The sequence below is a fragment of the Leuresthes tenuis genome, unplaced genomic scaffold, assembly GCF_036924035.1.
Source record: "Leuresthes tenuis unplaced genomic scaffold, fLeuTen1.0.hap1 SCAF_18, whole genome shotgun sequence".
Lineage (NCBI taxonomy): Eukaryota > Metazoa > Chordata > Actinopteri > Atheriniformes > Atherinopsidae > Leuresthes > Leuresthes tenuis.
The window spans coordinates 14,980,668-15,007,906 of NW_027325372.1; the positions used below are offsets into that span (position 1 = coordinate 14,980,668).

The following is a 27,239-nucleotide window of genomic DNA, read 5'->3' on the forward strand; positions in this document are numbered from 1 at the left end:
GAAAACACAAAAGTATGTTCTTTAAGGTGTGAAAATATATATATCCCCCACCAAACACAGCATTAACGGTGAGGTATGACTCATGCCCAACAAAAGCAGGGCAACAGTGCTTATACACAGCAAACATACACAGAAAAGCAACAATAAGCCAGAAACTGCATCCTCTTTAAAACATCTTTCTGTCACGCCGTCTTTGTTTGCCTTACAAAAGCCTGAAATGTCATCGTTTCAACAGTGTAAAAAGCTATAATCTGCGACTATTCACCTGAGAGAGCCAAGACCGTGACACCTAGGTATAATAATATAATCATTCTTAGCATTCACTCATTCACTCTCTCTCTCTGAAGTAGTGCTCCCGAGGTTTCATCAACCTTTGTCAGTGAGTTATTTCCTGTGGCACTGGCCACTATCTTCCCCATTAATCTGCAGCATACAAAGATGTCGAGATGCGACTTCCAATCCTTCCTCGGCACCACATTATGGCAATCCAACCTCATCGAGAAAAGTGGTCAAGGGCACACTGTTGAGGGCAGCTGAGAGAGGAGCATATTCCTTTTATGTATTAGTTTGCTAGTCTCTCGTAAATATATTGATGAAAAACCAGATGATCATTAAGGCTTATATTGAAATAGCGACGATAATGACTCAGTAATTACGTTACATAATATAAAAGTGCAAAACCCCTTGATATATCACAGGTTTGCCTCTAACCCTCATTTCACCGTTTGAAAAACAGCCATTACCTGGATGGGCACGTGCGACCGGGACTGACTGATGTCTCCACACATGCCACAAAGCGTGATTCGAGAGAGTTATGGCCAATAGTCACGATCTCCTGCAGATAAATTTACAGCTGACATATAATGACAGCACACCCGGCTGAGCTTACTGTAAATCCACCACATGGATTGTCCTTGAGAATTCTGTTTAAAAAAAAAAAATAATAATAACCTGCCAAGCCTCCAAAAGCAGATGTAGCCTAAATCGAAATCTGTCCTGTTCTAAATGACCTAAATCTCCTCCAGTGTTTAAACTCTCAGTTTTTGCATCTGCTCCAATGAATGCTTTAATATTAACTTCATGTCACAAGAAAGAAAAATTTAAATCCCTTTACAGGTGTGTAAAATGGAGAGATGGACATGTCTTAACAGCATTTTAGATGTATTTATCTGACAACTTAAATCTTGGAACAATGGTTCCCAACGAGACAGTAAACGCTACATACAGAAAGGATATTTTCCCCCTCTAAATTACTAAAATAACAAGAAGTATGGAGATATTTTGGGAACCGCAATTAATTAATGAATTAAGGTAAAGAATGTAACAAACTTTTGTGCGATTTCTACACACATGAATGCACAGCAAGTGCAGTAACGTGGGTTTGGCAACTATTGTGTAACAGTAATAAATGAGACATCAGGGTCCTATTTGCGTAAAAAAAACAGACACACTTTTGGAAAACTACTCTTTTCATTCATTGTTAAGACCAAACAAAAGAGAAAAAACTGTTGCGATACAAAACATTTAATCATTTGGTCTGAAGCCGCGACATAGCAAACAAATCTGCAGTCGATTACATTTTAATAACACCCGAAGACAAAAGAACGGTCATACTAACCACTCGATTTAAATATTCAGTCTACCTTTCAAACGTGTCCTCAGATAACCTGCGTAGATACCGTCTGTGTAGATGTCCAGCAGAGTGTTATTCTCTGAATCTAAAATGCTTTGACGTGCTCGAGCAAAAAAAAACACCCTACGGTCATGATGTTTTCACTACGATCCACCCATCAAATCCGTTCGGCTTTGCGCAGACAGACTGCGGGGCTTGTGTGCTGTGGGTTTGTCCTGGGACTGACCCGTGACTTTGCTGGTTGTCACAGGGACTCAACAGCCATCCAGCAGCTGTGGCCTTGGTACCTCATACAGGCCTGTGGCCCCCGGTCCAAGTCTCTGTCTGTGCATGAGAGACATAATGGTGTCAGTGTTGGTGGCGCTAAAGAGCCCGTTTGTTGATGTTGAAGATTTTGACAGTGTGGTCGATGCTTGCGCTGGCAAGCTGGACCCAGGAGCTCTCCTCCTCGAGTTCACCCGCTCCGTCATTTTGTCCAACCCTCTCGCTGATCTCTCGACCTGCTCGGCCGGCCCTGGGCCTCCAGCAGAGCCGCTTGACTGCCAAAGCATGGCTTTGTCTATGAAAGGATGCGTAATGAAGGCAAAACAACAGTTTAAAAATGGACCAAAAAAGGAACTTAACTGCTGTATCTTCCCTTCTTAAATTAAAAAATGCAGAGATACATGCACAAAAAATTCTAACCTTACTTCTGCTACAGAAAGAGACAGAAGTAAAAAGCATAATTCCCAGATCAGCTGACATGATGCACTTTTATAAATATGGATGCGAGCAGCAGAAAGGCTTGTCTGAGGAGCGGTGGCCTTTTAATACAAAATGACTAAAAATAGTACTCTGTAGTTGATCTTGTGAACTTTACAGATAATGAGCCAAACACCAAGTGGGATGCAACACACACAGAAACACACAGCGGAAGGGTCGATGGCCTCCGTCTTTTCTGCTCCCTTCTTCAAAGGAAGCAGCTTTTCACTCCATCGGCCTTTTGTCTTTTTCTGCCAAACCAAAACAAAAAGCTTCTGCCTCTCAGCAGACATTAACCTGAAGCTGCACCACTGCCACTGTGAAACTGCCCATTATATGGAATGTAAGGCCACGAGAGGTCTTTCAAAGTTGCTTCCGATAAAGTGGACATGATAAGGATACGAGGTGTCAGTTTCTCCACAGCTGATCCAGTCTCCTCCTCCGGCAGTCTCCTGGCCAGGGCTCCACCTGTGCAGCAGGATCCGTCCACACTCCAGGCCAACTGCGAGCAGGTAGCTGTGGAACATGCCAGAGAACACATCGTGTCACTGCAGAGCAGACCTTTGGAAAACCTTCATTCCCTTTGCCCTAGTTTCAAAGAAAATTTCTGATTTTTATTATTATTTTTTCAACCCTATTTCATATCATTTTGTATAAGGTCAAAAGTTTCCAAAATTGAGCAACAGACTGTAGACATTTTGTAGTGACTGGTTACAATCTAACAAATGATCTTCCTCAGACAGTTTTTTATGTTAATGAAGGCAGAATTATAAATTAGAAGCTTTGCACGCTCATTTTCCAAACAACGTCTGACCTAATAATCGGCATATGCATTGTATCATATGTATCTGAGCATTAGTTGTAACGTCACACAGACGCAGAGATAACTGAAGTGACCTGAAAGACGACCTCCTCTACCTCAGGAAACTTCTGGTGTTCCTCTGCTCTCTGCAGCGAGAACAATGCCAGCTGCTGAGCTACAGCTAATGAAGTTATATGACTTTGATGAAACGTCACAGAGATTCGTCGCTCCAGACGTTCAGTTCGCCATACTGAGCACGAAGCTGTTCGTCTTTAGCTGCCACACTCTTTCTTGTCTGTGAACTTGCAGAGTTAAAACCACCGCATCTGGTGCACACTAACTGGAAAGCTATCCACAGCCTCACACAGGCTAACAAATTGGTAAGAGTGGAGCAATGATGGTGATCAGCTCAGCTGGCAAGTATGCTGGATGTGCATCACAAATATAAATCAAAGATGCCAAAGATGGAACAGCTGACTTCTGTGTTTACCTTCAGCCGCATACTAATCTCAGCCTGTGAATGATAAAAGCAAGCATTTCCACTTAGATTCCTCCTCAACCTCTAATATTAGAATAGAAGAAGAGTTTGGTCCCATGTATTACATTTACATTGTCACTTTGGGAAGCCTAAAATAAAATAAAATGTGTTTTTTTTCCCCTTTTCTTCCATTTTTTTGTGGCTGCTTTTCTCAGATCAACTGATTGGCTTTAACAGAAAATAAAACAAACACCTAAGGCAGACCGCCACCAAAAAAAAGTAATAGTTGTATAGAAATGTGGACATTAAACAGAAATATAAACATGATTGAATGCGTGTGTGTGTGTGTGTGTGTGTGTGTGTGTACCTGTTATCAGAGCAGAGTACAGGGCAGAAAGCTACAGCAGTAGCAGAATCACCCACTTCCAAAATGGATGAACATGGTTTAATCTCCAGAGGAAGCACAGGCTCTTCAGAGCACTCCAGTCTGCACGGGCCCCACACTATCACCTACATGCACACACCCACACACACGCACACACACACACACACAACTTTGGATGAGCAATCTGAAATGCTAACTACTCAAAGTGCAGCCATCTGCTTTATCACTTCATTACCTTCAAAGCAAATTAGATTTTCATGTTTTAGAATTAAGCCAACATTGTGAAGATTACCCTCTTGTCCCTGCTAGATGTCACAAAGTATTTGCTGTCGGGGCTCCAGTCACATGACCAGATGATTCGACTGTGTATGGCTGTGTCCTTCCCCGTGTGTGCGCAAAGTGAGAACAGGGGCTCTGCAGAGAAGGAACAGAGATGATACCAAATTGAATTCAAACACTATACTCGTGTGTTATCAGCCAGACAACACAACATATATTTTGTCGCATTTCATTTGTCTCCTTTTCAGCAGAGGATGAGCTGGTAGTAAAACTCTGTTATGATTATTGTACTATGACATCAGCACGTCTGGATCCCTGCCTCACTGCTCTGCGGTCACAGAGCCTTTCCACAGCAACAAATAAACAGCCCAACAAGACAGGGAACCTCATTCCAACCCTCTATTTCAGTCAGTTTTGGTTTATGACCTGCTGCTGTTTATTTCCCCGGCCCAAGTCATTTCAGACCTCAGATTGGTTTTCCCCAGAGAGCTTGTTTGTATGCTGCTGGCAGCCCCCTGTCTGTGGGTCTCCAGAAGTCGTGCTTTCCACGCATGCACATGGGTGTGGAAAACCTCAGTACCACAGCAAAAGACTGAGCTAACCACCGTGTGGCGACCGTGTGTTTACAACAAAACTCTCCTGTAAAAAACACATTTATTCGGGACAAGCGCTCCCCTTCAGCCATTAGCAGGACTCTGAAAGGCATCGAGGCTGTTTAGTCCGATCACAAGGAGAGACAGAAGCAACACACAGCACTGCATACGAAAGACTACACACATGTAATTAAAAACTGCCCCAAAAGGGAGAATAAAAGGAGAGAAAGGTAACAGTGTCTCTTGGAAAAGATGCTGGGCTGCTCAGCTTACAATAAAGGGCAAAGTGGAGGTGGTAAGGATGGCAGGAGGACATACTGGCACAAAGCAGAAGATGTGTGAGTAGAGGGAGTCAGTCTGTTTGATCAGCACCGACTTCGTTTAACCTTCCCTCGTCTAGCCAGAGAGGTTCTGTGCGTTCTTCACAATCACCTTGAGTGATTCAGCAGCCAACCAGAGCAGACGGGACCTCCCCCCCAACAACCTCCCTCAGTCTACCCTCCCCTATTACAAACACACACACACACACCGCTGTGCCTCTGTGCAGCCTGCCATAAGGCGAACAGGAAGACTGCGTGGCCGGTTATCCTCTGTCAGTGCACATTAAGACCATCCGGAGCAGCCAGCAGAAACACGAGATGCTTTACCAGGAGGAGGTGAGAGGTAATCCTCTGGGCTTAAATGTCGTGCTCTGCTCATCTTCAATGCAGGATTGAGTTATTTGTCAGTCAGGCAGCTGAGATTCTCTCAAATAGACAAACTCCACAAACACACTCTTGTTTTTACAACATGGGCCCTGAAACTGAGGGGCATTAGCCAAAAGAAATACTGATTCAATTTCAGACATTCTCTGTCAAGAAATATGTTGCTGAAAGGGGTTTATGGCTGATTTTGAGTCATGCTTAGTGTTCCCATGCTGCAGATGTAATTTAGTACCAATCAGACGCCTCCCCGATGGCACTGCCTAATGGAGACTAATCTAATCTAAACTGATATTCCAAATGGAACCTGTACGTTTAAAAAAAAATTATTTTTTTATATTTTTTGCGCAGTCCCTCATCAATGTTAAATCAAGAACACATCTATTATATACTGCATCAAACAAGCTAAAAATAGATGAGATTCTCACGACTAGCTGAAGTAGGAACACGAAGAAGAAACAAACTGGAGCAGGAAAGACATTTTGTTCCTGTTGGACAGGAGAAAAATCTGACAAATCATTGATCCTCAGATTAGTACCAGATGTACGTAGGAAAGGGGTTTAACAACATTAAAAAAAAATTAAATAAATGAAAGTGGTGCGACACCTTCAAAAATGTTTAAGTAGGGTAAAACTTCAAGAATCTGTCCTGCAAGCACACCTGAGGGGTCCACGGGATTATTTAGCATCTGGTTGTGAAGAGGGTTTCACAGTTAGTTCCTCAGACCGAGCACAAGCAGACAGTGATGGAACGAATGTGTTTCTGTAACCCTTACTGCAACTCCAAAAACAAAACAAGCCGGTAAAAAAATAGACAAAGTGGATAGGAATAATAACAAAATGAAAAGCTGCATACGGACATGAATTCATAAGCAAGAATAGGCGACTCAACGCATAACCGTGTCACTTATTCAAACAAGTTTTGATCAACTCAAAAAAAGTCTTCTTTTTCATCCTGATCCTTAGGGTTTACATTAATATTTTTTGTTTCTTGCAACACTTTTTCAATATTGTGCTTTCTTAAGTTTTCAGTTTCCTTCGGTGTACAATTCAGTTTGTTGTGTGTATTTAAGGTCTGCAAAGTTACCATCCCCCAAAATCTCATTTAATGAAAAACATGCATTTCTCCCTGCAGAAGATGCTGCTCCTGAGCTACGTAAGACCTCTCGTTTCCAAACTTGGCTAAATCACGCAACATATCTAAATAAAGGCCCGCCTAGCGGCTAGTTTGACGGGCCACTAAAGGCTCCATATTGACCTGAGGGTGATCTTGAAGAGGAAGCTGTTTTGCGCTAATTGCACCACCTCTGAGCAGATTCGGTCTTTCTTAAAAAAAAAAGGTGCAAAAGCTAAAACATAGCATTTTAGAAAGGATGTGAGGAGAGCCGAACAGTGTGTGAGGGGAAGAAAAAAAATATATATATATATATTTTCTTCAACGTTTAAGCATTTAAACTCTTTCTACGAGGCCCCTAAAATAAAATGATGGTCTTGTATTTGTGCATATTAAGGAGCCTTTTAATGTCCATTCCCATTTGAAGTTGCTGCTGCTGCATGATTTCGGTCAAGACTGACCCACTACACTTCAAATTACGCAAAATGGCAGAGAGGATGTGTTTAAATGTTGCTACTTTTGGACTAGATTCAACCAATGCATCACTGGTTTGGCTCTTCACAGTATTATTTAGGGAATCCTTCCAATAAGGCCAGCTCCATGCTCGATGCTCAACTCGGAACAAATCTGCTCTGTGGGTTTTACCTTATTTTAATTAATTTGAATTGGGATAGCTCATGTCTGCCAGAAGGGCTCCAGTTTTGTGTTTTTGTCTTGAAATTCAATCAAACAGATTTTTAATTAAATTAAATTTTTCTGGCAAAGCCCCAGGAAAAAAAACTGTTGTCCTATTATGAGCCACACGGTTATTTTCCTCTGCCAACAAGTTAGTTTACACATCTGACACATCTGTCCAGCCTCTTAAAATGTTAAGCTGTGTTTTTGTTTGTCAACCGAACTGGTTATGGCAGAATAAGAATGTGTAGCCATGACTGTAGACTTCCAATGTATTGATGCTTCCAACTGGCAGCAAGTTAGATCTACATCAGCACCACAGTTTCAAGGTGGGGATCCAGGATGAGTCGTCACTAACTCCATATCTGACAAAATGAGAAATGTCGTCACAATCTGTCCTTTTGTTCCCAAAGTTATGTTATTGAATAGAAACCAGAATTTTGCTTTTGTTTTTTCCAGAACGCCGTGATGTCGCTGGGGAGTTCACCTTTGAACTTGTGACTTTTAAATATAATTGCTGCATCACTTCACTGTATGACACGCATTCATGTTCAGCTTTGGCGTAACGAGCTCTCGGTTCTCACCTGGACTCTCTGGTGTGGCCGGGTTGCGTCTCCACAGAGACCAGGTGCGATCTCGGGAAACGGCCAACAGTTGCTGTGTGTCGGGTGAGAAGGCCATCTGGGTAACCGTGAGCGCGTGACACGGCAACATCTGCAACTGGCGCCATGTAGCTGTGCTCCACAGCAGCACTGCCGCATGTTCAGCTTTAGATGCCTAGTGAGACGGTGCAGATCAGTTCACCATCAGTGCGAAACTCCCAACCTGAAAACGTGTGTTTTCTGTGTGGGCTGCACCAGTTCTTTCTTTATTCATGCTTATATACCCTATTTACAACCTTTTCAATTATTCACTTTGGCTTATCTTTCTCCTGGAAATTACTTTGTCATTTCTGTTTTGAAAATGTCTTTTAATAGATTTTACTTACTTGCCATGGGCAGCATTGTGTTGCATGAAAATAAAGCTGCTATTCTCATGGTCAGTATCTCACTACACGTTGAGGAAGGTGAAACATGACGTATCGCAGATGAGAATAGCAGCATTACCGGTGCAGTTGGACATGTCAGGACATGTAGAACCGATCCCTGACTGACAGCTTATGGTGTGAAAATGAGTGCGTCTGACATAAAACTACCTCCTTTGATCGAATGCTTTTTGCACAGGAGAATCATGCAATTCTGACGGGTTCTAGCAGACTGACCTTGCATGCGGATGCAACCACTGTCCCGGCACTGTCAGACGCAAGGCAGAACATCTCAAAGCCGTGGCCGTACCTGAAGAAAGAGAAGGGGGAAAAAACATGCAGGGAGTAATCGTGAGCAGCCCTGTTAGGTATGAAAGGACAAAGAAGATTTAAAAAAGCGTTACTCCAACAATCTCTGGAGCTCAAACCAATTGAAGACAGGTAAATAATTAGACTGGGTAATATTAACACACTGATCTGTGCTGACTAGCTCTTCTTGTGCTGACAGAGATGAACAATGATGATGTAGTAGCCGATCACTCAAAGCCTAATTGCTTCTGGCTTGCTGTCTCATGGTAATTTCAAAATGTCAAAGAACTAAAATCAGTCTGCAACTCAGCAGAAAAAAATAATAATAACAATCTTTTACCAGGAAGCTTTCAAACACTGCAGCAATTTGGCCCACGACTGTTAGAGCATTCTTTATGGCACAAAAAATAATTTGGCCACTTACTCATTTTAATGTTTCTATTATGCTGTAAATGATTCAAGAGGTGAAGCCAAATGGAGGCAGAAAAATGTGTGTCAACACACACAATGTCCACACCTGGAATAAAAGGCCACGCAATACGTCATGTTTATGGCGGAATGACTGGTAAATGGATTTAGCATTGGCAACAAATGGCAGCAATATATTCACCCTGGAGAGGAGGCTAATGGCGCGGCAGGAAGCTGGATTCTGATTGGCTGATAAATAAGCAACAACAACGATGGGAAATCCATCATTTTCAGATACAATAAACCCTCCGGGTTTAAATCAAATATCCGAAAATGCTGCTTCACCAGGAGCCACGTTAAAAACTCTTTAAAAGGGAAAACAAGAATTTGAAATAGAAATGTGTCAAATATGCAGAATACACCAAATGCTTTAGTTTTTCTCTGTAGCTACGTTTACAACACCAGCAACACTGTTCATTTCCAATGCAAGGGTCTTGCATCAGAGAGCGACTGCCCACTGAAATGGCGAATACGTGCACTAGATACCTTTTTGTGAGCGTCATTTCTATCATCAACAACAGAAAACATAATTTTTGGGGAACAGCTTGGAAGATCTGTTCCCCGCAAACTAATCCGAATTTCTGAAATAGAAGCGAGAGCAGCAAATTCTGTGGATGACATTTAGCAGACATTTGTTCAGGCTATAGAATGAAAGATTACATAGCTGGGTTTGACTTTTGATGACATCTGTACAGACTTTTAGCCAACAAAAGCACACCTAAATAGCAATCACTGCCACAGCATTCTGCGGTGACGTGCCATCCCACTTGGTTTGTACTTAATGGCGCCATCCTTCGTTTTTCAACAGGTCAATGACCCAAAACACACCTTCAGTAAAGCGTTTTAATGAGAGTGAAGGAGGGTTGTGTCTTGGACACCACAATCACCCGACCTAAACCCGAATGAGATGCAGTGAAAGCCATTGGACCGCGTCTGATTTGGCCGGGCGCACCCCTCCATAGACCTGAAGTAAGATGGCAGCTTCCCAATAAGAAGGCCTTATTGATAAACAATAACAGGAAGAAGTGAAGACCCAACCTTTATATACGATGTAATAATTAGTGCAATCAGCATCAGCAGCAATAAAATGAATTGATGAGCAAGATGTAAAGAGTGGAGGTAGATGTATGCCTACACTGTAAATCTTATCACCATAAAAGAGAAAAAGACCTTAAAAGTCCCTTTCCGGATTGTTTATACTGTATATTTTGGATCCACGTTTGTCATCTATACATATACAAAATTAGGCGTTTATATATATATATATGAAAATATGAATATCGCTGCTGCCGTCACATCAATAAAATGTTGAGATCAATAGACACAACTTGAAGAGCATTAATGGAAGGTTGTAGATTTTCAATGTCAATTTGTGCAGCTTCAGCTATACAGCACAACACCATCTGTGGACAAATGTTCATCACGGTTAGATAATCTTGTTTATCTATTAAGCACTTCAACAGTCTGGGGTTGATTCCATTTGAGCATTTGGAAGTTATTACTATGAACCTGCAACATATGGTCAAAGGAATTCTCAAAGTAAGGGAAACAGGCCATTATTAGGCTAAAAAAACAAAAACAACGGACAATAACCTAAAGACAGACTGTACAAGTGTTTGAAGGTACAGTTTCGGTACTCACAGTTTCTGGACCTCAGGCCAAAGTGTGTTCTGGAGAAGATGATCCTCCGGTGGTGGCTCTGTACACACACACACACACACACACACACACACACACACACACACACACACAAACTCAGAGTAAACTTTGACATCCTTACTCAGCTGCCACTCGCAAGGCTCTGAAAATGAAGCTGTTTGAAAAATTTAAATACAATCAGTTCCAATTTATTAAATAAGGATTATATCCAAGTGAATATCATCATTTTCCCTCTTTTAAATCCCTGTACTGTGAACCAGCGATATTTAGGACAATGAATACATCTGTGAATGTGTGAAGTGCAGAATTTAAAGAGAAAATAAAGACCATAGGTGCCATAGAGAGGAACAGAGAGAGACGGAACGAGCCAAAAGAAAATATTCTCTCAGTTGATTTCTCTTTGTGTTTGGCCTGCGTGAAATCCTCAGCCCTAACACTTGCACCTTTTCACTTAAAAAGGCTTTTGAAACAACTGCGGTTTTATCTTCAGTTCTTCACAGCTGCAGGTTTTAAGTGGGATCAGATCTGAGCGCAAGCCAATCCTCCCTCTCGAACCACCAGATCCACACAAGCACGATGGAAAACTACCTCGCCTTCAAGGTTATTGTTATTGGTCACCGTCTCCCCATTTAGCCTAATTATTCATTTCTTTCCCTGCCTGCAGAAGCCAAATGACAAAATGCTTTGTTACCAACAGTCTCCACACTTGGTTGAAACCCACACAGCCCGGGGTCGGTGATACTTAAACTTTGCAATCACATAAGCCTGCTTTCTAATTAGCGTTGCAGATTAAGGAGTAGCTTCAATCATGCTGATGACAGCCCTTGACATCCTCTGGCCCAGGGGTTTTAAAACTCTGGGCTACTTTCTTCTCATTCGACTCAGGTTCATTTCACATCTGCCCATTTCCTACAATTAGTTTCTCCTCTGTCCTTCTTCATTTTGTTTCTTTTATTTCTTTTGATCTGTGTCCTTTCCAAACCTTCCACAAATGCAATATTCCTTCTCTCATATTTGAGATATTCTTAATCACTGAGGACAATTTTTACCGATTCACATTGTAATTAGATCCAGTATTTTTCTTGCCATGCTCCTGTATACATTTTTGCTCTTGCTCCTCCACTATAACTAATCCACTCTTTTCCTGATGAAATACCATCAGCATCTAGCACAACACACTATGGACTCCAGAAGTAGAGCAATAACCATCTGGCTGCATATCAATATCTCTTATTTAAAGAACTGGTGACAGCCTGAAGCAGAATGTGTGTTGAAGCTGTTCACCGCCAGGGAAATATGATAAGTTAGTTTAAGCAGTTTCACTGTACCAGTCAGGCTGAGCGGGTGAAAATAGGATTCTTGGTATTGGTCTGATATACTGTTGAAATGTTCCTCTTCTTCCTTGGTTTTTGGGACTAGGTCACCTGTAAATCAGAATCATTTGGCAATTACATTACACAGAAAGGATTAATGTACTGAGTAAACCCTTTAAACTGAATATGGCACAGCAGTGTTTTAAGTGCAGTGCAGGGTAAAATTGAGCTCTGAATGAAAAATGATTATCAGACAAAACTTGGCCCCAATGTGAGCTGGAAACACTCAACTGCAGTGCAGAGTAGGTACTTTACCTTGAAATACAGCTTTGTTGGACAGACCCAAGGCAGGCGTGCTGGCTCCTTCTGGAAGGTTGGCAGAGTCCTGGCAAAAGCCCGAGAGAAGAGAGACGTTCAAAACTCAAACTACGTGCGACTTTAAAGTGGACTGCGTGGTCCGCTTTGCACTTTTGTACGGGGGTAAAGCATTTATTTGGGATCTGATCCCAGAACAGGGAACTCACGTTGGAAGCCAGCAGCTTTTCTTTTGAGGTCCCAGATATGTTAGCAAAGTTCTCTACAAAATTACGAGGCGCTTGGAACACTCTCAGGACTTTCTCATCAGCTCCCGACACAAACTGGAACCTTCCGATCATGGCCAGGCACTGCATGTCGTATCCGTGGATCTGCGGCCGTGAGATTTCATGCCAGGTTGCCTGCAGTGGTAAACCACACAAAACGATACCGTAAAAGTGGAGATGTGTTCGTGGAGTAGCCAGTGGAGGCATCAGCCTTCTTCAGCAGATCTGACTGGAGTTTAGGGACTTGGTGTCATGGACATGAACCCAGAATTCGAAACCAAGCAAAAAAACTGATCATTTTCCTTTTCAAGTGAAATATTTTCAGCTTAAAAGTGAAAGCGTTAAAGTTCAACATGTTCAACTTCCACAATATGCTACTGGTGTACGACTCTATAAAGGTATTTGTTGTAGGGCGGGGGGGGGGTAATCAATCTGAGTAGGTCAAGTCTGCTGTCCATCCCTCCCTATTAGAGAAGGCTTTATAACCGTACTCTTATCTCCTCCAATGTTGAAATGCTACAAATGCTTTTGCATTGGGATGAACTGAACCATGGACAATTCAGTTTGGATTGAGATTACAAGCTCTTTGTCTGGATCAAACAGAAAGGTCCAAAAGTTTGTACAGAGAAAGATAGGAGTGAAAGCACCATAACTCACAGGATTACCATGTGACTCACATGTTTGTGATGGACATCATTTTATCCTTGGTAATAACCCACTATAAATGTAACATGTGTATCGGTGAGGGACAAGAGGTCACTTAACAAACTGCTCTTTGGATGGACAATCACCCCACTCCCTCCGTGACACAACAGAGGCAGCAGAGATCGTTCTCTAACAGAAAATCATTCATACCACGGAGGTGGTGTCCCATCTCGAAAACTTTTCATGTTCTTTGAAAATTTCTAATTCTAACATAAAAGTTAATCCCATCCCATCACCTGTTTTTACCTGTTTACTGTCTCGCCTCCTCCATGGAGTGAACAGTCTGGTGGTCTGGTCTGAGCCCACACTAAGGATGAACTCACCCTCAGGATCCCAGCTCAGGTCTTGGACTGCGTTAAAGTGACCCGATATCACGACTCCTGGTCTCCACCCCCCCTGGAGAGAGAACATTGTAATGGTCAGATGACAAATATGTAAACCGAAATCCTTGCTGCCAAACGGTAAACTCCAAAACTCTTGCTTATGACCGTGGTGATCAACTGTAATGGAAATGCTACTGAAAGGCGGATTTTCCTTTGAAACATCTGAATCTGAACTTTAAATTTACTGGAAGCTGGCGTTCTCTGATCTCACATCAGGACTTCAAACCTCTACTCTTCCTCAGAGACACCCGACAAAGCCACAAATCAAGCCTGTCAGACGGAGTGGCCGACAGAGCGCTGGTGTGAATAAACATTCTAATCGAACCATCTAAAAGTGTTACAGAAAATAGAAATGCACAACAGCTGAATCTTTATTGGACAATTCAATGTTAAATTACATCTTTCATTGTCGTTTGTCTGGTAATGGGATTATGCAAAAACTTCAATTTCCAGGTTTTACTGGATAGTAAAACACTGTTTTGCCATCTTATTTTTTGCCTTTGCCCAGACTGGACGTATTCAGGGAAGGCCCCAAAGCCAAGACACGATGACCTGTGACGAGTGGACTATTTGTGAAAAATATCAGTATTACTTGGATTTGAGACGTAATCATGACCATGACTCACTTTGTCTTGGTCCTTGCACCAGAGATGCAGCGCTCCATGGAAAGCGTGAGCCACAATCATGGAGCCATCTGGACTCATCTGGCAGCCGTAGAAGCCCAGAGTGTTTCCACCCACCTCCCCGACACGCACCTGGTGTTAAAGAGAGAAGTTGTTAGTTGCTATCATGGCTGATCAGAACCGTTCTCCCCTTTTTCAATCCATTCATACAAGACAGATGACGCCAGGTGGGTAAAGCCAATTTGATTCTGGGTCAGAGTCATTGACTGGCAGCAAACAGAGATGAAAGCACCATGTAGCAACAACAATATAAATCAAAAAGGGCCACAAAAAGAGAAACGACAACTGACTAAAGAAGGTTATCTTTTTAATAGCAGCCATTTTTTTTCCGGGGAGTTTTCAGCCCGACACCCGCTCAGCCTATATGCCAACAAGCAGCGCCGAAAGGGCACTCGTTTGTTTTCTCAAACACTTTGGCTTCAGGTGAATCTTCAGGCTGACAATTATAGAGAACAAGTGAGAAGAAAAAAGTAAGGCTTGTCAAATCTGTTCTCAGTTGCGCTCCAAGTCTCATTAACTAACAGATTCCACAATGGCAGACAGAAGCAAGGGGAGAGGGAACAGATTAGGCTGACAAGACAGATGAGTAATCATGCAATACAAGACTTATTAGAGTTGAGGGTATTTTTTTCCCAAACAAAAATACAACCGTCTGATACCAAATGAGAGCAACTGCAGCACAGCATATTAAATGAAACATATAATCATAAAAAATGGCAAAGCGTCAGAATACTGATAGATTTACTCCAACTGGATTTGTATGAGAGTCTCTGACTGCAGTGTCATGCTCAAACAGATGATGCGACCCTTCATTGAGTCTGAACTTCCAAAACAAAACCAAAGTCAATTCCCTTTTAAAACACCAGTAATCACAGCCTTTCAAGTCCGAACAAGATTTAAACACAAAAATTAACCCTTCTGGTCTCTGACCAGCTATCCGACCGCGGAGACTTTTGAACTTACGGACAGCTCTGTATTCAATTTTGTTCGATTCAAATTACCATTCAGGGCAGTGAACCCTTTTTTATCTAAGCGCAGATACCAATTTCCCTATAATTTTTCTATTTAACTCCATGCAAGGTCATTCTAACTCACTCTGAACCTCTTTATAGTTTTTTTTTTTGTGAATGTGAAAAGAAATAAGTGCGAATAAAACTGAACAATATGCAGTCACATCAAGGATTAAAAAGCATCTCATTAGTTCTTTTATTAGAAAAAAATAATAATTAGAATCAGCATTGAATTGCCCATTTGAAATGAATACCCGCAGAGAACCGAGATTACAGTACATACTAAAAGAGAGGAAACGAGGAAATATTAATACATCATCCAGTTGCGTGCATCACCAGTCGGATTCAGAGCAGGATTATCAACCCACACAGAAATAACTTGAAACAATGTGGGAATTAATTAAAATATTTATAGCAGGGAAAAATTAATGTTTTGGCAACAGAGACCTGGTTTGTATAAGAGAAATGAGCCTTGTCCTAGAAATAGGATTCAAAGTGTAAACCAGTGAGAGTTTGAGACACCTGGTTAACCTCTCACTGTCAAAAGGAATTAAATCCATCTAAAGCCTTATTGGGCCCTGAGGCCATCGTTGTAAATTGGGCCCAAAGGGACGATCTATTCAAATTGGCAGGGACCTGACAAACACTAGAGACCACAGCACTGTTCCCTCTGCTGTATTCTGAATCAAGACTTAGTTATATAATATATCTTCCATCTTTAATTAGCTTGAGCCTTACATCAGACGTGCATTGGCTGTGAGGTAATATAAGACTTCATACCTGAATGATTCAAATCAAGTGAGTTCTACAACTCACCTTGTTATCTCTTCTTAAAACAAGGAGGGTTAGGGTTGGTTCAGAACCAACAAGTGATCATGTTGTTGCATTTAAAACATGTAAAACTACTTGATAAGCCGCCAGCAGAAGAACGTACACTGTCTGGAGTAGGTCTGTTGACAGTTTGACACGGAAAAGTGAGGCCATCAATTACCGGGCCTTCCTCGTTGGTCACCAATGACCTTCTAAGCAATGCTGTAACACGGCAGAACTAATAGCAGCAGCAGCACTCTCACTTTGAATGGCATGATCTCCCTGCCACGAAACGAGAGAGAGAGAGAGAGAGAGGGAACAAGACAGACGGCGAGGAGAGACAACCAGGAGGGGACATAGATGAAGAGATTGAGAGCGAATGAGATGCAACATTAAGCAGATCGATTTTAAAATTCTGCACACGGGAGCCAGCTGTAAATCATGCAAAAACACACAGAGGTAAAAAGCCGTCATCTGTCTTGTTTACGAGAGGGGGAACAATATGGATGCCTGGCATGTCTTATCGCTGGGCAGTGGGGCTATTGGAGAGGGATATAACAAGGGCAGCTTAGTTGGGAAGGGATATATCATCCTGGAGGGAGAAGGCAGCTGACGAACACTGAATGAGCTTAGTCAAGCTGAGAAAACCCATACAGTGTAGAGCACAGGTTTTCAAATCAACCTCCAAGGCTTTTATGCAGGCCGACACGGAGAGAGTAAGGCTTTCATGTACGCTCATTTGCATATGCAGAGCAGCCCATAGAAACAAGTTCCTCCCAAAAAAAAGAGCTGCGACAGGCAAAAGAAAACCAGGAGCACGAGCTGAACGTCTAGTTGGCTCTCAAACCACTCGAATTATTATATGCCACAAGGTTACGAGGGAATCTTTCCCAAATGACAGCAAAGAAATTACTGTTAGCCCTGATATCGAAAATGTCTTTCATGGAAACATCTTCATTTCTGTCAGGAATAATAAAAATGGTGTTTTAGATGAGTTCCACATATCAAAACAAACACCCACGAACATTTTGAGCAGCTCAGCGAATACTCGGTTTACCTTTACACTATGACTAAACGCTTTAATCAAGTCCATGATGTTAATTGCTTTGGCACTATTTCTCGTTTTGGACTTGAAGACTTCTCTTGATCTGTGGGAGTGATACACCAAGGTCCTAAAATAGGTTATCTCTCAAACACACACACACAAACTAATAATCCCTCACGGCCTTGTGGTGGCCCGCTGTGGTCAGTCAGAGACGTTAATTACTAGTGTGTCTCGTTAGCAAGATGTGCTTTACGCAGCAGTGGGCCCCGACCGCCCTACTGCTAACCCTGCCCTCCGTTAAATCTCACCAATTACTCTAATCAGCGTGAAGATGTGGAGCACTTCTTTGAAAGAAAAATCAGCTAATTAGGACACACATGGCTGGTCATTTAGCGCTGTAGAATCTGTTCGGCCCAAATACTTCAGTGTCAGTGAAGACTAACCTTGGTCGGGTCATAGTTGGGTACCAAAAAGGAGCAGGCACCTTTAATCTGAATTTGTAAAGGTAGGGACTAAACATAAATAGAACTGAATTCACGGAGGGTTTTCATTGTCATACATGTGTGAATTATTGTGTGTGTGTGTGTGTGTGTGTGTGTGTGTGTGTGTGTGTGTGTGTGTGTGTGTGTGTGTGTGTGTGTGTGTGTGTGTGTGTGTGTCAGAGCTTCAGAGGTTAAGCCTCCTTTGTAGGCAGAGAACCTGTCAGTTCAAAGGGTTTGGCTCTCAAACAGAGACGGGAGGAATAGAAAGGAGTCATATGCCATGCACTTTAACATTAAACAAAAAGGTTATTCCAAATATGGGGGGGGTTATTTATCTACTTTTTTTCTTTTGGCATCACAAGAAAAGACTCAAGCTCTGGGGGAAGATTTTGAGCACCACACTCTGTGCCCACTGCTCCCCCCCCCCCCATCCGCCCCCGATACTGTGAGTTTAATGATATTGAGAAGAATATGTGACATCAGCAGTGGCTTCAGGCCCCAATCACCGCGCCTTTGTCAGAGAGACTCAAAACTTTTCCCGCTCTCTCCTTTCTGTGGTCTTTGTTGCTCATCACTGTGAATGTGAATGATGAGATCAAAGGTGCAAAAAAAAATGGAACTGATCAAGTGTGGAATCCGTTTCATTGCCCCCAGAGTGTAATCACAGCCCGGGTGCCTGCCAGGGCGAGGTGAGCAATCCTGTTCGGAGATGTGTGGAATGCGCGTGTGTTTCGTGGCTCACGTTCTAGGATGTCTGCATGCATAAGTGAAAAAGTGTTCTTGTTCAGCTCTGAACCACCTGAGAATATGACAGATGTATTTAAAAAAAAAAAAAAAAAGGCGTTGGGTGTTGGCCAGATGGGCAGAGAGCTGCTTTTTCTGTTTCATCCACACTTGTGTTAAATTTAGCCCCACTCTGCCACAACAACAGCTGCTGGGAGCCAAAGAGATGAGGTGGAGGGAAAAGGTTGGAGAAATGGACAGAGATAATGTAAGAGAGTGAGAGAAAGGGAGATAAGTGGTTGGAGATGGAAAATTATGACAGGTGAGTTTGGGGAGTTAAAGGGAATGACAGATCATGGGATGGGGGGGGGGGGGGGGTGCGCAGAGCAGAGGCTAAGGCATGTCTTCTACCAGCATCTCCGTCTGCTGTCAGATGTGCCGGGGAACAGGCTGTAAAAGAGGGGGTTTGGTGTGATAGAGTGATAGAGGGAACGATGGGGGAGGACTACATCAGCTTGTCTAAACTCACAGTGGTGCACTGGGCTCAGCGCCTCTTCATCACTGTCTATCACTTCTATTCCTGACACCTCAATGTCAGAGAGAGTGGAAACTGATGCTGGGGTACTGACAGAGGGAGAGGAGGATCATGGGTGGAAGGCTGAGGCTCCAGATCATGTCACGAGCTGCTGAAAGGAAAGGCGGCTGAAACATACTGTAGAACTGGGTGTGTGTGAATGTCTGGACGACTGTGCAAACCCTGTGCTGACTTCAGAGGGATTTATCCCATGCGCGTATGTCTGTGTTTTAGGAGACACCCTCCCTTTCATCCAAGTCAACATTCACCTGCTCGACCCAGACACCAGATCCTTCCTCAGGAGCCCAGAGGATCATGGTTTTGTCCATAGAGGCAGAGAGCAGACTGAGAGGCTGTCGCAGCTCGCCGTCTACAGGGGGAGACAAAGAGACACTCAAACGTGTGAGTATACAGGACAAATGCTCAATAACAGACCATCAGTCCTGCAGGTCTTTTCTGTAGCTTTAGGAAAGGTCACTGGTGGCCTATGAATTATTAAATTCAATGGCGAAAAAGTAAACAAACGTGATATTTGCATAGGATTTTGCTGTATGTTCGCTGATAATCTGTACTGAAATCTGTACAGCATTTTTCATTTCCACGACCTGCTCTTATGCATCACACCAAGTATTGCATATTTACAAAAAAAAAAAAAAAGATAACATCTCCCATACAGAGACTGCAGAGGGAACGCAGCAGAATTTTCAATTGTGTGACTGCATGCAGCTGAATAATAAACACCACATTCCTGTGCAAATTTAAGTACGATTACAAAGAAAAACCGTAAACTAATCAGGACCATACAGAAGTCACCCTTGTGCTCATCCCTTGTAAAACAAACAGGGATGTGTGTGAACTGATTAAGATAGGATAACTTTTTAAGGCCACCTAAATTTCCCCGTGAGAACCAATTAACCAATTAATCTTTCCGTTTTCCTTTCAACTATCAGTCTCTTCCTGTCTTTTGTTAGCAATAGCACTGAAAGACTAAATAATAAAATAATTTCACTTCCACCATCTGTGAAAAATCAAGCAAAGGATGGGAATGTTCAGAGGTTACTGCGCACCTTTGTAGAAAGGGGGCTGCCAGTGAACTCCGTAGACCCGGTTCTCATGGCCGGCCAGGACCGTTTCAAGGGACACGGCAAACACTGACGACACGTCTGTGGCACAAACACAATGACAACAGCTGAGAGAGTTTTATCAAATGAACATGCAAAAAGCAGCCGACTTACAAAGCTGGCGTGGATAATAATAAAAAAAACAACAATAATACTTTTTTGTGGCTAATTTCTGTAGAACAACTATATATATGTGTGTAAGTGTGTGTTGCACTGATCTGTCCACATCAAAAAGCATGTCTCTCTCTCTCTATTTCATGGTATTTTTCGGAATCATGCTGAGCTGGACCACTCACCTCTCTCCGTCACTTCGAAGACGTCCTCTTTCATTCTGATGACGGTGGGGTCGTCCTCTGTGCCGATGTCTGTGCCAGACTTGGCACAAAGCCTCCACACTCTGATGAGAGAGTCCTGTGAACAGCTGGCTAAGAACAGCTCCCCACCTGAATGAGCCAGAGAGAAAACCCTGAAAGGCCTCACCACTGAGACGATCCTTCAGCTGACATTCTTCAGCTGACAAAGGTGCACCTTGAATTAGTTCCACAGGGCTTTTTGAGCACTTTTGGACAGTTTTGTTGGCAGACCATCCCCCACTTTCCCCACACCCGTTATTTCACTGTATCGCATTTATAAAGACACTAAAAATCTAAGCTAAATTTCAATGACGCGATCGTTATTACTTTTGAGACGTCACAACAGTATTGTTAATTGTTTTTGACGTGGGAATTATGTAGTGACAACCTGACATCCTCACAGCCCCACTTAGACATGTGACATTCAACAGATGGAAAACTTCAAGGTTTTAAAAATTGTAACGCTACGGTAACAGACTTTAGAGCATTTTGGAGCAATGAAATACATTTAAGAAATAATAATAATGGCATGTTTGCATTTCCATATTCCTTCTCTGCATACATATAAATGTTTGCGAGGGCTGTGAGGACCAGGACACTGACTGGCGTCTCATCCTTTCATCAGATGATCTCTGGAGCCGCACTCCAGTCCACCACGGGCCTGTACAACTGAACAGCTTCAACAAACCCAGAGCATTTTTTTTGGGTAACCAGACAAACACCCATTGCATTCACCTCTGAAATGATTTATCAGCGTATCATGTCCTGCAAATGGGAGGCAAAGTGTTTTAGCTTAATTGCAGCTGTAATTACATTTCAGCCCGAGCTAGTAAGTCTACAGAGTTTCAGCTCGGGCTTTTATCAGCGATTTGTTAGAATTATAATCAAGGCTGTGAGAGGATGGCTTCTGGCTGTGATGTAGCCAGTTAGGCAGCAGCAGTACAGGCCAAATATACAAAGACAGGTGGTAAACAAACCACATGCCATCATTCCTCAGTGTCCCCGTCTTTCACATTATGTGTGCCAGTTTTAGTTCAGTCGCCACTGATCCAGTTTCATCTCTGCCAAGATAAACAGACATAATAGAAATTCTTCTCTCACTACCACCTAAGGCCCTCTGGGTCTCAGAGGAGGGACAGGCGGGCTATTTTATCATATCGATCATGGCATAACGACACTGGATACTAATGACAATATGATTTGTTATGGTTCTTGTCTGAAACTACTCGCAGGTGTGACTGTCAGCTTAATGTTTCTGCGTCACTGATTTCCATTTTGACACAGATTCGCCCACACATGGGCATCAAATTAACATTCAACTTGGGCTACTGTCATTTCTCATCATTTATGGCATTTCCAACATCTTAGTATTTTAGTGAGCTCCTACAAAGTATTGAGTAGAGACTCTATGATTGTGTTAGTTAATTGCTGGGGGGGGGGGGTACGTAGCAAAAGCTGAGACACTAAAGTGCGGAAGTTAAAACCGACTGCATGGAAAACACGAAAACTAAAAAAAAAAAAAAAAGACATGCATTGAATCCTAATATCTAATAGCTGATAAAGTGCCTTTCGGGTTCTTCCTCTGGTCACTTGTCTGAGGTGAAAAATTAAAAACCGAAGGATTTATTCAGGTGAGGGACTTGCCAGGAATGCTTGCATAGAATCAAACTTCCCTCTTTGCAGGCTCACAAATTTGTCTTGCCTTGCCTCGGTTTATGAACATAATCATCCCACTAATTTGCTTTATTAACGTACCGAGAGTTTGACAGTTAGGTTTTAGAACTACTTTTACGACCCACCTGCCTCCGACCTCAATATGATGTGACTGGGACCTTTTTTTTTAAAAATATGTGTGTGTGAGATGTGTTACAAGTTAACAACGCTTTACACTTCTATGACTATGTCAAAGTAAGAGTATATATGAAGCTTCATATGAGTGATATCGTCGAATTCATGTGGTTATTATGCATGATAGATATAAGCTTAAGAGTAACATTAGAGAAGTTTGTGAACCCTAAAACTATGTGCTTTTCACTTGTTTACCTTTGTCATGCACATTCCAGGGCCTAAAACTGCCCTCGAGTGCCGAGATACCGCAGTTCACGACTACGGTTCTCAGCCCCTCGCTACACCGCTGTGCCTTACAGTTGCATGACATTTTTTGTGGCCCCTGTCATACGACAACAAATTCATGCGAATAGGTGAATATTTTCCGGGCCCACATGGGAGATTTTATTTCTAATGACAATGGTGTTACATCCCACGACTGTAGGGGGAGTCGGAGAGCAAAGAAATGAGCTAAATCCCTTAGTGTTACTTTAAAGAAACTGCAACAAAAAGGCGTTTTGTTTGATGTAATTAAACTGGAATAAAAAAAAAAACTTGCCTCCAGTTGTACAATATGTGGACGTACACAATAACAACACAACGGAGTCACTCACTTGTAGATGCCCATTCCACTCCACGGATCCAGTCTTCGTGTCCTTGCAGAGTCATGCTTTTCTGGAGCTATTGTGGAGCGGTTTAAAAACAGTCAATGGCTGTTCCCCAAATTGAACCAATACAAATGACAGAGATGGCACAGGATATATAAACAAGCTGCTCGAGAGCGAGTATTGATCTGAGCCTACCTGTCCGTTGGAGCGCGCATATAGATGCACCCGGGAGTCGTCACCTCCGCAGGCCAGTATGGGAACTGTGAGAGACACAAACAGCCGCGTAACAACACACACAGACAATAGACTGTATACATTCATATCAGCATCTAGATGTTATAAACAGAAGGTGGAGGGAAGTGTGATGCCCCACGTCAAAAGGCTGACTCCACTTTAAAGGCTGACTTCATTATGAGTGGGACAGTCGGTTACAGTCACTAAAGCAGCGGTGTAAGCTGAGGGATGACATGAGGGGATACACGCTTGTGCACCTTAAAGAATGTCTATGTAGGTGCAGTTTGATGCTTACCTCTGGTTCCTGGCAACAGTGTCAGAGACACATCCAGCATGAAACCACTGCCAAATGATACGTTATGGAGGCACTCAGCTGAGAAGTACACATGCACATCCAATTAAACTTTTAGAATCACAACAGCAAAATCGTTTTACAATTCAAAATAATATATATTTTATGTTGTACATGTGGTCTCGGGGAGTGAGGAGAGGTGCACATGAAAATTGTTCTTTTGACTCTTCCTGCAAGAAATATTTGCAGAAAAATACAGTTTCACCTCATAAGAGAAAGTAAAATGTATTTCAAGCTGCCACATGCTGCTTACAGCCAGAAACACAAGATAGATCATATACAGTATAACTGTATGCGCAGTATGCTTAACACACACACACCTCATCTCAATGACTGTAAAGCTGTCTTCATGTTGATTTGCAGAAACTCTCAGAATACAGAATAAAACAGAGATGCGATGTCACAGATGCGATGCACCCAAATCAGTTCTGCAGCAGAGCAGAAATGTGCTCCAGAAAGTAAGTTCTGCAGAGTTTATCAACTGTGAAATGAGTTCAATTTAAGCCAGTTGTCATGGTAAGCGATTCTGTAAATCTCACTTGCCAACGGGCTGTTTTTCCACAATAATTTGCCTTTCTCTGGTGCCCCCACCCCTCCTGCAGAGCCTGAGAAAGCTCACTGACAGATCTTAGCAGCTCACACTACTCAGAACTCAAATAGTTCTGTTTTCAGAGACAAATATTAGCATAGACCTCTACCCTTTAGGACTTTGTAATCGGCTCACTTTTAAGATCGCTTTCCTCTGTCATTAGTGCAAGGTAGACTAAACTGTCCCTTATCTGTATGATCTATATCTGCAGTTGCTGTCACCTGCATCTTATATCATTATGTTACCGCTGATAAAATATATTTAAAGTCTAATATGATATTACTCCAGCAAGATAAAACTTCATCATTAGTCTTAAAGGGGGGGATCATTCAGTCATTATCCTTCAGTATAAAAATTAAATAGCCAGTGTAAACTCACGGCACAGTTTTTAGATGAATGTCATCATCATCATTTGCACACATTCATATAACTATACCTTCACTAAATTAAAATGGAGGCTCTTTATCTACCCTGTTGCCATGGGGAATCATAGCTGGAGCTCATGGCTTTCTACATAGCCCACACATGTTTCCAGCCTTGAAATCTATCAAGTCAGTATTAGTCCAATCTGCTCTCTGGAACAAACACTCAAGCGATCGTCTTTAAAAACATCACTGCGCTCATCAGCAGCCACTAGAGGTGCTGCAGTACAAGCCATCAAAAATGACCCGTTTACCAACAAACAGGAGCCTGACAAATCTGGAAAAACTGACAAAGCGTTGGACTTTCAACATTTTTGTTTGGACATGGGCTAATTAATGAACAAACGTGTCTTTTCCCTTGTCCTTTACCTTCTTTGGTGTCACTGCAGAGCCATAATCGAACTGTGGAGTCTGATGCAGAGGAGGCCACCAGGATCTTCGAGTGCTCCACATAGATGGTATCCACAGCACAGATAGGACCGCCGTGGCCCTTGCACTCCACTGATTGGATGAACTGGAACCAGTCCAAGAAATTTTTTTAATTCTTTTATTCTATTCAAATGGCACCAAATCATAACATTTACCATCTCAAGCTATTCAACATGATAATGACAGTATTATAGAGAGAAATCCAAAACATTCCCCTTGAGTAAGCACTTGTTTTAGAAGCAATCTGTGAAAAGATGCCAGAAACAGTATCTGACGCAACGTGTGGTTACCTTCCCATCTTGATCCTCCCACAGGATGAGCCGATTGTCTGAGCCTCCTGAGACGAGATGACATTCTGGTGCTGTGACAACAATGTGACACAGTTAGTTAGTCAGTCTGGGCAACTTGTTACAATTATAAAAGGTAATCTAAATTCTACAGCATACAATAATATGTTGAACTATAGGTTTTCAGTGCCCTGGCCCTATCAACCATCTTTGTGCAGCCTCTTTGCTGCTCTTTTGGTTGAATGGAAGAAGAACACTGCAGCTCGGCACCAAGAAGAAGTGCAAGAGGCTTCTTCAGGATTGTAGCAGCAGCACAAAAATGCACGTGGTTTTGGAATGAAATGGTCAACCAGTTCATGTATAGATTTTGTATGACAGGAGTGATGACACTGAATAACCACAGGGGCCCAAGGGATCAAGGAAATCCGATTCCGATTCTCCGTTATATTCGTCTCAGAAAGGCAAGGGTGATGTTAGTTATTTCACTAAGAAACACAAAACTAGCAAAGAAGTCGATCGAAACAATTACAGAGAGAACTGTACAGACAAAGGAAACACACAGAACTATCAAATGGAACTCAAAAACCCACATGTGGATGCAAACAATCACTGATTGCAAAAAAAACAGAAATATCACAAAAAAGAGCTGAGCAAGCTACTATAAAATTATCACGATGGAGAAGACAAATTAGATACAAAAGGGCTGTAAGACAACCTGACACACAGACAGACCAACCATTAAAACAAATAAAACCCTCACAAAGACAAGAAAACTAAAAAAGTGTTGCACAATGACCAGCAAACTAAAAAAAGACTCAACATCACTGAAAATGGAGACAAAATCATCACCAAGTAACTAAAAATGTTACGGTTAGTCAGGTACACCTCAATGTACACCAGAGATGCACTAAATCGTTGAACCCATGCGGTCATATTCCTTGTGGTTGTGCCTAAATTATTATTTTTTGTTTGTAGCAGCATCTTCACTGACAGTTCGGAGCTCACCATTGTTCTTTTTGTGAACCCACTGGACTGCATTCACCCTGCCTGCGTGTCCATTCAGCACAGCGACAACTCTCCTCTCCTACGGGAAAACAAAAATAATGTGTTTGTTCGGCTGTTAAACGAAATAATCGTCAGCTTAAAACCACAGTGTGAGTAACTGGAGTTTCAACATCCAACCACGAATTAGCGGCACATTTTCGATAAGATTTGACATATTTCTCTACCTGCGAGTTGTACAGAGCCACTGAGTTGCATGTCCCGAAGGCAATTACTCCCCCTCGACCCCAAGAAACAACATTTGGTGTCCTGTTTGCACAACAAGCTACATGGCATGTTTCAATTATGGATGCCGCCATCTTGGTAGCAGAATTTGTGGAGTTACTGTAGATGTTGCCGTGGATAAACGGCACCTGGGTAACAACAGTTCCGCAGGCAAAGACTCTAAATTTCTCTCTCTTTTTCTTTTACTTTGAAAACGTATATTTTAATTTTCTTAGCAGTGCAAATTATATTTTTCAATGCAATGCAAAATATTCTTATTAAATTATCTTATATATCTGTGTTTACTATGTGATAATGTTGGCTTTGACTGAGAGCGTGAGCTGCACTGTGGAGTAAAGTCCAGTAGATGGCGGAAGATAGTCACAAAAATCTCGAGAGACGATATCAAAATATTCAAAATATTCCAATCTTAGTTTACACCACTTCACCACGGACACTCTGAAACGAGGAAGATTGAATGGTTTTTATGATGATCTTATCTAATGTACGGCCTTTGTTTTGAGAATATTATAGGAATGAAAATGGTATTGCACCTACGATAACGTGGCTGCTGGATGTAGC

At 42.2% G+C, this 27,239-nt stretch overlaps 2 protein-coding genes across 2 annotated transcripts in view; one reads left to right on the plus strand and one right to left on the minus strand.

The window, feature by feature from the left end:
• The window catches only part of poc1bl (POC1 centriolar protein homolog B (Chlamydomonas), like), a 253,257-nt gene that overhangs the window by 222,819 nt on the left and 3,199 nt on the right, over positions 1-27,239 (plus strand). The window lies entirely within an intron of this gene.
• elp2 (elongator acetyltransferase complex subunit 2) lies at positions 1,511-26,769 on the minus strand. The gene is made up of 22 exons (XM_072370225.1): positions 26,621-26,769; positions 26,397-26,475; positions 25,395-25,465; positions 25,045-25,189; positions 23,608-23,685; positions 23,274-23,338; positions 23,085-23,151; positions 20,587-20,733; positions 20,237-20,332; positions 19,439-19,539; positions 14,469-14,597; positions 13,706-13,855; positions 12,698-12,889; positions 12,489-12,558; positions 12,189-12,284; positions 10,843-10,900; positions 8,662-8,734; positions 7,985-8,177; positions 4,332-4,453; positions 4,022-4,164; positions 2,777-2,890; positions 1,511-2,192 (listed from the first exon to the last, which is right to left on the minus strand). The coding sequence occupies exons 1-22, from the start codon at positions 26,750-26,752 to the stop codon at positions 1,997-1,999; spliced, it is 2,517 nt and encodes an 838-aa protein (XP_072226326.1). The 5' UTR covers positions 26,753-26,769; the 3' UTR covers positions 1,511-1,996.